This window comes from Liolophura sinensis, chromosome 8, assembly GCF_032854445.1.
Source record: "Liolophura sinensis isolate JHLJ2023 chromosome 8, CUHK_Ljap_v2, whole genome shotgun sequence".
Classification (NCBI taxonomy): Eukaryota; Metazoa; Mollusca; class Polyplacophora; order Chitonida; family Chitonidae; genus Liolophura; species Liolophura sinensis.
In genome coordinates this window covers 53,761,415-53,773,429 of record NC_088302.1, presented here as the reverse complement: position 1 = coordinate 53,773,429, position 12,015 = coordinate 53,761,415, and the positions used below count along the sequence as shown (strand labels likewise).

General features: G+C 38.7%; 1 protein-coding gene across 2 annotated transcripts; it reads left to right on the top strand.

Moving 5' to 3' along the window:
* The first annotated feature begins 249 nt into the window (after window positions 1-249).
* On the top strand, window positions 250-9,522 carry LOC135472376 (thyrotroph embryonic factor-like). Of its 2 annotated transcripts, none has more exons than XM_064751851.1 (5): window positions 250-393; window positions 2,119-2,439; window positions 5,075-5,176; window positions 7,024-7,106; window positions 7,710-9,522. In XM_064751851.1, the coding sequence occupies exons 1-5, from the start codon at window positions 306-308 to the stop codon at window positions 7,938-7,940; spliced, it is 825 nt and encodes a 274-aa protein (XP_064607921.1). In that variant the 5' UTR covers window positions 250-305; the 3' UTR covers window positions 7,941-9,522. The 2 variants fall into 2 exon arrangements, with proteins under 2 accessions (XP_064607921.1, XP_064607920.1); XM_064751850.1 differs by lacking the exon at window positions 5,075-5,176 and adding an exon at window positions 4,905-5,018.
* The last annotated feature ends 2,493 nt before the right edge of the window (window positions 9,523-12,015 follow it).

Below are 12,015 nucleotides of genomic sequence, written 5' to 3'. Positions count from 1 at the left end.
CTACCTTACCTGACATTTTGAACTTGTTTTCCTCGGTGTTCCGTGTTTAAGCTGCCGTAACTTCATGCCCTGCTGAACAACGTGTGGAGCAACGTGACCACGGATCCTGACCTAAAAAAGTCACCCAATAAAACATTCCGTCTCTCCCGAGAGATGTAATGTACAATTCTATTGGTCAAAATTCTCGGAACGAATGCAAATTTTGCGACACCTGCTGCCTACGTCACAAGTGTTTTGCTTTGGCCGATGGGCTTACAAAACTAGGTCTGCTTGATACGTCAGTTCGGCTAGAGGTTTGGGAAAAAATGTCGACGTTTGGGTTTCATTCTGGGATGACTTTGAAAGCTCTATTGGAAAATCCCAACTTGCAGAATCCTCTGCTCAGTTTCAACGGTAAGCATTGTGATTCTGATGTGTTTAAATGCAAAAACACGATCGCATGCCCATCGCCATTTTGAGCTGACGGTCTGAATCCTGTGTCGTAAATCATAGGTTCATCGCTGATATTGTTGTTATTTACTTCGTTTCACATCCAGGCTTCTTCGCCTGGGCATCTCATGGACTTACGGGTCCGTTAAAATCAAACGTTTGACGTGACTGCGGAACAGAAAGCAAATATGGGAATGAGTTCCATTGCCTGGTGAACGGTGACCCAGGTCGTGACCTGTTTAGAACAGAGACGCCTTGTTGGCTGTCTCCGTCCACTAGCACTAAGTAAGACGGTTGGTGGGGGGGGGGGGGGGGGGACACGTTAACTCTTGTTAAATCTGCTCTACTAGGTGAACGGCCGTACTTGCACAGCAATAATCTTTATTTCTACTCTTGATATAAGAAATAAATGTATGATTTGTGTGGTAATATTTCAAGTTCACATGACTCAATGGATATGTTATGTCGTTAAAACATCTTGTTTTTGTAAGATTATTAACTGAAGATTATATAGACTACAGTTATCGACATAATATTGTTTTTCATTTTGGGTATAGTAAAGAGCATAGCAGCCAAACACCGGGCCTGTTGTACGTGATTTGCAAAAGGAAGCAGGAATGGAGGGAATAGAGACAAGTGTTTCAGTGTCTCCTGATGTCATTTAAGGATCAGTGTGCACACCTCTTTTCACAATATTTGTGCATAATAGCCACCACCCCCTTGTTGAATACACATTCAGTCATTCAGGATATTGCTAATAGGCTGCCTGTGTGACATGAATCCCCATTCATTCATTCAGAACATGTTTAGTAGCATGTGTCTGATATCTGTTGTCATGGTGCGACTGGTTCAGTGAGGCAGCACTAAAATTAAACCCTTGCTAATGCTGCCATGGTGGCTATAGAGGTATAAAAGTTAAGCAACATGTACTTTGTGAAAGTACTCCAAAGTTCAAAGCAGAGATACTTGTATTTATGAAAATCACAGCATATACGTTATTTAATACGGGTAAGTTGCTAAATGGCTCCTCAAGAAGCAAGCTGGCTCATTAGCTTTAATTCACACATTTGACTCAGATTCAGAAATCTGTTGCGAGTGATGACTAAACCTAGGAGAGTATGTGTGAATCCTTGTCCGGGTAACTTTGTCAGTAAGCTGCAAAGAAAGTTACTCACCTTTGACAGATCAGTGTTCCCTGACCACACAGATTTTGTCTTCCAAACAATCAATATACCTGACCAAGGTTGCCCTAATTTTTAACATAGCATCAATGTGAACATGATACAAAAATGTTAATTACTAATTTCAGAATTTTTTGGGAAATATTCAAGGCACAAACATGTACCTGTCATTGGTACACTTAAAACACTGATACGAGTCATTTATGCATGTTGACGATATTGTCTGGTAGCATCTTTGTATGTGTAGGCATTATACATGTATTAATATCCAAGTTTGGTTTGGCTTGGCTTGAACCCATGAGTCGTCACAAGACATTAACAGTTAGGAATTAGAAATGAAATACATGTAGTTATTTTTCTGCTTTCATGTAAAATCTCAGGCCGCACATGCACTAGGTTTAGTGACCCCAAAAATGGTGCTGGAATTTGTATCAGTACTGTGTTATGTATCAATACTGTGTTTGTGTTTGGTGAACTGGCATTAGAAGTGTAAACTTATGCTTGACAGATTCTGAAAAGAAAGATGGGAAAGAATCTCCACGCATTGACATGGGTTCTGCATTCCTGGGGCCAAACCTGTGGGAAAAGACCTACGATATGGATGACTTCAAGCTGGAGTACATGGACTTGGATGAGTTCCTGTCCGAGAACGGCCTGCCTATAGCGACTGACGACGCAAGCAACCATTCTCAGCGGAGCAGTGGAAGCAATAGTAGTCTTGGGAGAGGCCAGCAAGGACTACGGCTGGAGATGCCCAGCCCTTCGCAAGGTCCCCCACCAGAAGCACCCACTACTCCTCCTGCTAGGTGTAGTCCCCCTTCCAGTCCAGGTACATTACCAATACATGTTCATGCAGCTGGTAGAAGCTCAACTATGCCTTTTACTCTCTCTGCACAGTCATACGGGTATACTCATTTGTGTTCATGTATTCCTGTAATAGCAGGAAGCTTGTGAGAGCTTGTGGCATCTCTATCCTGAGTATGCGTCATGCAGTGAATGTCTGTACAGTTTGAGCCATCCTCCTATCTTCCCTCCTTTATGACAAGCAGATTGGCATTCAAGATTTTTTGTGATAAACTCAGATACCCACTCGCTTTAATTGTTATAAAATACATTGTTGTAGCTACATGTACCTTTTTAGGAGGAGTGGCTTTCAAGCAGCATATTTTGTAAGATTAAGTAGTTTTTTTGTGAAAAACATGTCTCTAGATAATTCTGTCACAAGGACCTCACCATCTTAAAACTGGCAGCAACCTCACTGAGCCTTTTACTTTAGTCAGGTGTAATGTGAAACTACATTTTTCTTCTAACAGGGCCCATTAACCTTACAGGTACCTGTCAAATAAAAGACAACATTAACAGGATTCAGGCCCTTTATTAATTAGCTCTTGTTTTTCAAAGGGTCAGTTTAACAGAGAAATTTTTAAGGATGACCCTGTTTGCATTTTTACAGTTACAAGTACAAATTTATATATTTGGCGTTCATGTAGATGTAGAGGTACTGTTATTCTTCAAACTTTGCAGATGATTGCAAGCTTTTTATTCAAGCATATTCTGAAGGCATTATTCGGTGTAGACTAATAAAATTATACTTCGTGTAGAGCCCTGAATTTGGCCAATCCAACCAATGTAGTTTTGTCTCCAAAATCTAATTATAAATGTTTGTAAATAGCACTGAAAGTTGCTTTTTCATATACGAAAAGGTTGAGGAATTAGGGTAATTTATACGTATTCCATACCTTAATGGCTTTGAATTGTTTAATCAACTAAAATTTAATTTGTATCTACATGCTTTATGGATAGATGTATGTTTTATTGATAAAAATTGACAGTGTGGATACAGTGGAGAGGAAGTTTTTACGCTCTACTTCTCCCCATGAACTACTAGTATGTAGTTAAACATTGGTTCTAGTTCAGGTCTGTCTCCAGGCAATCAAAACTTCCTGAGAACTATGCAAAGCTTTATTTATTCGTATTTCAAATAAATATATTGTCTTGTTTAATTTCCTGGTTCAGAATAATTGTTATTAAACACAATAGCTTTAAACTTCTACTTGAATTTTATTTTTAAAATGAAAACAAAATTGCATTACTGAACAAACATCTTGGATTTATCTGTTCTTGCGGATGTTAACTACTGATGTACATACCGTTTTTTTTTTTTTTTTTTTTTTATGTTCAGGCATAAAATGGTACTGTTTCTACACTCAGCTGACATAAATAGGAATAGGGACATAGCATTTTATGAGCATATATAGAGATTACTTTTTCATTGGGTTTGTAGGCCAGATATTCTCTAATTTGCCGTATGTGATAAAGCAAGAGTAGAATCGTGAAACTCTATCAGTGATGACTTCAAAAAATCATCCAGATCTGACCTATGCATAAGTTTTGCATAGTAATAAACTTGGTGTTTCTCATAGGTCATTGGTTTTTCTGCAGTAGCATAACTGCTCTAAAATTTAGGTAAAAAATATAGGTTCATTTTGTGTATGAACCTCAGGTTGAATTTGAAAACTATCCGAATCATTGTATAACTTTTGCATATTTAGCGATTTCCCCGAGTATGATTGGTCTGTTGTTCATGTTGAAAAGTAATCAGAGGAAAGCCCCAAAGGTTACATAACTTATATTGAGTGTATGTACGTGACATGTACATGTTGGTCCGTCCCTCTGCCTTAACATTGTGTCTGTATTTTGTTTGGTATATCTTGTTGCTATCTTGAACACTAATAAGAGGACATTATGAAATCCAGTGGTTGAATTGATCATATGAGATGCCTGTGATGGATTCATATCTTTTTATCTATCAGGCATTTAAAATTCTGTATAGTACCTTCTAACTAGTCATGAGCGTGCATGTACGTATATGACACGTTATGACGTAACAGTATGATTCATCAAACGAAGGGTCATGTGTTGGAAGGTCTGTCAGCAACCTGCAGATGGTCATGTGTTTCCCTGGGCTCTGCACAGTTTCCTCCCTCCATAATGCTGTTGGTCGTCAAATAAGTGAAATATTCTTAGTATGGTGTAAAACACAAATCAAATAAATAAATTGAATATTTAAAATTCTGTATAGTGTCTAAATAGACATCAGTGTACATATGTGACACATGTCATGATGTATGATATATCTAAAGATGGGATGTATTTCTCCTTGGATACTTAAGCTGTAAATGATAGCTAATTGCAGCTGTAAACACTACATTGCTTCTTAACCAGGCAACTGCAAATGGGTTACCCTAGCTAAATAGCTGGTGTCTCTTACCAACGGACTGGTACTTGTTTCAGCCTTGCAGCCGAGTTCTGAACAGGATGCTGGTAGTTCACCGGTTGAAGACAAACTGGGTGTGAGCATTGATTTTGAGGTGGGCCCTCAGGATTTGGCTCTTGTCACTATCCCAGGTAATAATAGACGAGGTAACATGTTGGCTGAATCCCCCCCCTCTCTATTGTTTTAGTATCAGCTTTCCCTAGCTCCAGCCATACGACTGGAAGCAGTGAAGAGATGGAGGGGGAAGATGCACCATCAGACACTGACTTGGCTTTATCTACTCTCCCAGGTAAAACAGCATGAACCAAGAACATGGTCCAAAAACACTGGCAAAGGTGATGCCACAAACAGAATTTTGAAAGAGGAAAGGTGTATCTATCAAAGCATTTTTTTTTCTCTCTTTCAAATTTTTTTTTATTTTTTCTTTGAAAACTTGAATCATTTCCCTACCTACACATACATGTATGTATTTATTATTTTGCCCTCTAGTTGTAACCAATCTAGTTTTGCCTCCAATATCAAAATAAAAATGTGCATAAATCTCACTGGAAGGTGCTCTGTCATATGGAAAAGATTGAGGAACTAGGATACAGGTAGTTGTGTGTTTCCTAACCAACGTGAACTCAATCAGTAACTTTACCATGTAATAGTACATACAAAGGAAGTCAGTGAAAATGCATGACAGTACCGGTACCTTGTTTTTTCATTGTAATTTATTCTTATGTTTATTCATGTATATGAAAGGCCAGTATGAAATACATTGAATGAATTTGATTTTGATTTCTGAGCACCACAGTGTCACAAAATATATGTATTTCAATGTTTATCTGAGTTGTAAAATGAGCTGCAATCATTAACTGTCCTCAACAGTTTCTGGATATTATGGTCTCCAGGGGTCTAAATAGGGAATGTAAGGGGAAAATGATCGGCTGAAAAATGATATGCTTAGCATTTCAGAAATAAGTAAAATATAAGATTTTGTGGAATGGTATGAAAGGCAGGAGCTTCAGAATGTGCCCCTATTGACAGCCTGTGTTTGTCGTGTGGAGAGATCAAATGTGCTTTACTCCACTATGATGTTTCTTGTGTTAGGCCAAGAGTTAAATTCCCACATTTGCTAAGCTTGTCTTTTTCCATTGGAGAAAAACTCCTACCTAGTTTGGTAGTTTGTGCCCTGGCATTTGGGCTGCCTTTATTTATCAGTTCTGACAGTCATGAGGCTGAGAACAGGAGATAAAATACATTAAAGCATTACTTGTGAATAGTCAGGCTTGTCCTTGGACATTGGATGAACTAAACATACCTATAGAAATATGTAATAAGTTGCCATGGAAATCAAGCCTTAATGTGAGGAACAACCAGGACGGAAATGCTTGTGTTCTTCACAATTGCCCAATTCTCTCAGATAATTAAAGATGGGAACTTTAATGACATCTATATAGAGCCCTTATAAAGTTCTGCCCAGTGCAGATGAACTAAACAGTCCTGTAGGGGATACACATTTATGACAAGGAAGTCTATCTTGTTTATAAACTTAACATGCCTGAGGCAACTTGTCAGTTCATTTATTTTCAGTAGTTAAATGGCCATGTCCCTCCCACCATCAAAAAAGTAAACAAGGGGAAACAACAAAATCTGTTGTAGTGGAGAAATTTTTATGTCTTTAATGAAAAACGAAGGTAACCCAGTGAATAAAACTGACAGCAGGATATTTACCAACATGTACATATGCCCAGTGAGTGCTGAAGCACCGAAATGCACTTCTCGGAAATGTGACCAGAAAACATTAAAACTAATCCAGGGGTTAATCTTGGTACGTTCATGTTTTTTTGTGAGATGCATTTCATTGTTATTTAACATAGGATCACAGAGCACATAGTGTAATTTGTCAAAGTAATCCAGTTTTATATTCCCCTTCCCTGCTAGTGGACATCCTTGGAAAAGGATGCCTGCTAACAAAGTGTACATTCCTGATGCAGTATTCATTCTTCATTGTTACTAGAATACACTAGGGTAGTTGGGGTTGCATTGTAATTGGGAATGTGTTTCTGGTCTTAACATTGTATAAAGCTGGATGGGCATTTTTTTTTGCCCTTGTTTATAATGTAAACTGGATGGTTTTTTTTATCTTTGCAGGTGAGGCAGAATTTGATCCCAGAAAGCACAAATTCACAGATGACGATCTAAAGCCTCAGCCCATGATAAAGAAGTCCAAAAAGGTAATTTGACCACTTGGTGGAGCTTTGGTCATAAGTGCATTTATACTCCCCTGTCAACTTCACTATATATCAGCAGCTTGGGAACATATCTGTACGTGTTTATAAATTTGTTGAACCTGTTCATCACCATTCGTCTCCCAATAGCAAAACTGTCTGAAATGAATGTTGTCAAGACTGATTTTTACTTACTTTCTGTTAGCTAGAATTAATTTTTGACTTGTTGGCAGTATATGTATATCTCCAAAACTTCATACAAGAGTCATCTGTAGGTCCCATGTATTAGGTGTGGGATACAAGATTTCATTGTAAATCCCCAGATTAGATCACATTGCAGTAGGCTTAATTTGCCCTACTTTCACAGTTTGTATTTTGCTTGAAGAATTTATTGTGACAACCTCAGTAAAATTTTGTGTATGAATTGAAGATGCATCTGGGGTTTCTGTCTCTGATTGAATTTCATAGTTAAAACATTTTACTATTTAAATTATTTTAATTTTAAGTACATGTAAACTGTTGGGTGTTTTTGAATCCCTCACTATAATTTTTTATTTTTTAAAGAGCACTAACATGTTTATAGTAATGTGTGGATCATTGTGTTTACAGGTGTTTGTGCCAGACAGTGCTAAAGATGACCGTTATTGGTGCAGGAGGAAGAAGAACAATGTGGCAGCAAAACGTTCACGCGATGCACGGCGCATAAAGGAGAATCAAATCGCCATGCGTGCCTCGTATCTGGAGCGAGAAAACACCTCAATTAAAGAAGAGGTGGAGAAACTTAGAAGGGAGAACATCCGCTTAAAGGCTGCCCTGAGCAAATATGAGAAGCAGTCTTGAAGTGTTAGATAAGATGATAAAGCCTGTTTACTCCTTCCTGGGTAGCGTTCAACACAGTGTTGATTGCATGACAAAGCATTTTCGTCTCCCTATATTTCATTCGTTGTTGTTTTCCTTTATTTGTTATTTTGATCATTTTGTCAGATGTAAATAGAACTGCCTCTGCACAAAGTTCACAGTTTATCTTCCACACCCAGGACAGCGGTTGTCTGCCTTTATCCTGGCAACCCTGGGTAGCAGTTCTGCAGGTTGCCCTAAAACCCACTCTTCCATTTTGTCATTTTAACCATTTCATCCCTCTAATTTCATCTCTTAATCATGGTGATGAATGGCTTTTCATGCAGAAAAGACAAAACTCCAGTAAGGATATACTTAATGAAACATTTGCATAAAGTACATGTATTAAAAAACAGCATAAGATTTCATGTTTAGCATATATTGATGGATACATCTGTGATGGGCTTTAGCTTCTTGGACGAATTGCCAGAGCTGTTTCTCCATGATACTGGTTTATACCTGTGCAAGTGTTCGACCAAACAGTTCACCAGTGGAAGTCGTTGTTATGTGCAACTTTTTCACAGTTGGCTTTCTAGATGAATTCTGCCGAATTCGTGATATGTTGCTTATTAAGTTTGTTATATCCAAGCATTTTCATTGTGAATTAAGGAGCAAGCTTTGTTCTGGTGGTCTGAAAGACAGATCTGTAATTAACATGATGTTAGGAAAGAGAATCTTGGGGTTTGACCTTGTGGTTATTGATCCATTTTGGTTGACGGCTATATAAATGTCTGTAGAAATCATGGTTCATTGTTTAGGTGATGTCAGATTCGAATAAATCTGCATGCGTCACAAGAACCATTATTGTAAGTTTCCACTCCTTGGACACTTTGTGAGGTGCAGGTGTATTTTTCATGATGCCTAAATAAGTTGGAAATGTCTTAAGACTGGAATGATACCCCAAATAGTTCTTAACATTGGGCATGATGGTTTACTCTTTGTTGTTTCCAATCATGATTGTCGTAATACTGCTCTACATTTGGTCATTTTACTTGTGTTAAGCCTTGTTTTACCAAGGAAAGTGCATTTAGAATCATGGTGCCTGATATTCATATCTATTGTAATGGCTTCCATGTATTGTACCATGAAGTTGATATGATAGTACCATAAAGCTGACGGGGACATCTTGTTAGCTTTACTACCACTGGACTCCGACAGTAGTTCTGGTAAATTAAGGAATTCTGGTAATTATGAATTCACCTTCATTGACCCATGGTCTCCCTGTTGCACAAGTGAAGTTGTGTAAACGATGTTGTTAGTTAATGCATTCTGTATGGGTTGTGATAAGTACAGGCTGGCATATTATTCTTAGGTCATTGTTGTTCTGTGTACAAAGTTAAATGTAGATCTGTCATTGTAAGTGGTTTGTTTTTGCCTAATTGAAGTTTAATCGGAAGTACTTTCGTCAAAGAATGTTGTATTAAAGCAACAGATAGCTGTTAATGTAGTATTCTTTGATTGTATTAGTCAAGGCTGTGATTGTTGGTAAAGTTTACAGACCAATAAAATTGCACAATCAAGAAAATTGTTTTCCTGTGGATTAATTTGGAGTTTGTGTCTGTCACTGTTGCTGGAATTGACCTTCGCCACACAAAAGCATCGGTAGCTTGTGGCTTGTTACTGATGCATGTATTTGGCAAAGTTTGGGGGTATTCGTAAACTCTCTTTCATCCCCCGCCACAATGAAACTCCACACCGGTACAAAGGAAGTATGTACTGCTCAGTACTGCGTACAAACGGCCGGTTTTATGAAGCGTACTTAGTGTATGGTAGCCCTTAGGAAATGCACTTTATATCTGTACAATATACGTCGCCATGGTAGTTTAGGGCAAACGTAGCTAAGTGAGCTCGTGAAACCGGCCCCTGCAGATAAGTGGGAAAAGAGCGTTCGTGTATTTGGGGAAAAACGCCGTGCTCCAGAAGGTTTCAGTTATCTGGTGACAGGTTTATGGCGAGATGAAAACAGTGTGAAGCATCAACCTTCGTCATACAAGTACCTGACAAACCTCTCAGTTTAAGGTCCCAGGAGAAACAGCTGGAGCTGGATTCGAACATGCGACCTTACTGATCGCGGCTGAAGGTCGGAGCTAGCCAGCGATGCCTCATGTGAGTGCAACTGCTAGTAGGCCTATAAGTACCTAATAAGATTAAAGTATCGAATTCCTGTATATTGTACCTCGCCTATAGCCATCTCAGGCACTTCCCCTGGCTGATTGCACCTCCCTAGCTGAATCACACCTCCCTGGTTGGTCGCACCTCCCTGGCTGATCTCACCTCACTCACTGGCTGATTACACTTCCATGGCCCATCCATTAGTTTGCATACATTGCTGGTTAAGGATATAGGAAGGTATGACAATGGGCTTGACGGGGGTTTTCCGGATTTTTGGGGATAGGGACAACAATACCTTTACGCCAGGTTAGAGGTATTGTCATGCAATCCCATACATGATTGAAAAGTAGTAATAATATGATAAAGAAGGATTCATGCGTATCACGAACATGAGTAATGTATGCCATCTTCCACAGAAGAGCGGTTATTACTAGGCCTATTAGAAATGGCCTGTTTTACTTCTTTCAAAGAAACGTCATTATTAATAACATAGTCATCAAATATTAATATTAGAGAAAATGTCGTTTTCAATTTCGACTTTGTGACGTTTAAACATAATTATCTGAGCTACTTACAAAGGATAAACTCTCACACAAAACATTAGCCTTTCCCACATTAGTAACAAACGTGTCGCCATCCTTTAAAAGTGCAGGAACTTAGCTGCCATAGTTTTTACCTCAAACAGCATTAACTTTACTCCATATAGATTTTAAGGTCTGGATAGAATCTACAGTAGAGCAAATTTAGCGCCAAAAAAAAACAACTTTCGAGTTCTCTTACTTATTTTTTGTACATGACCTTTCTTACGCTTATAGTTAACAATGTTAATATGTAGTAACATACTCTTAGCTCTGTTTTTTGCTTTCTTGCGGGTTCTGATAGTGTTTCGTCATTCTAGATCGTCCGGGAGTTGAATAATCGAACAAGAATGAACTTCTGTTTGAGCGAACGAAACAACTGTTTACTCAGGATAATATCAGAACCTCCAATCCAGGTCCTGCACTGTAGGACCAGGGGAGTATGTAAAACTATACTTACTGGAAACGGACTTTAGACCAATTACGTCACATCCCCCTTTTCAACACAAGTGCAGTTCATAAGCAATTTTAAAAGCAAGCATAACTTTGAAGACCAATAATTATTAGAGTAATTCTTAACTCAAAAGTTCAGGAAGTTTACGTCACTAAATCGAACGCATGTGGGAACTGCTGAAAACAATGATTAACCTGTATTATATATGTGAAAGTTGAATTTAACTTTAACACAGGATTGTCCAGGGCATACACAACTGACAGTAAGTCAATTATTTCAAACAGTCAAACATTACAAAATTGTCACTGAGACACAGTCCTGAAAGCGTGCTGGCTTTCCGTGTACTAATAGAACTTGGTCGTGTACTAATAGTACTTGGTCGTTTAGGGTCCACGTCCTGCAACAACGGACTGGACATTGTACGGACGGGAGAATCTTCCCCTTCTCGTGTTTGAGTTGGAGTGGACACGTGTGGTATCTCTACATCTGGTCGATCTTCCTTTGAAGCTCTAAGATCGCGACGGTTTCTTCTAAACGTCTGCCATCTTCGGTTTTAACGCTGTAAGAACGTATATCTACTTGTCGGCCAACAACTGCTTTCTGCTACTGTTTGTTTTTGTTATAGGGCTTTAGTCTCACAACCTCTCCAATCTGCAAATCCGGTAGATCACGTGAAGAACGATTGTAGTATCGAGCTTGTTTCAGCTTTCTACTGGCAAGTTTGTCGGCAACTCTGTCAATAGTTTTCGGTTTGAGGAGTTCGCTGGTTGCGGGTAGAAGAGTCCTTGTTCTTCTTCCAAACAATCTCTGTACTGAAGAACTACCAATTTCTTCTGTTGGTGTGTTTCTCCATTCTAGCAAACAAGAAAAGGAT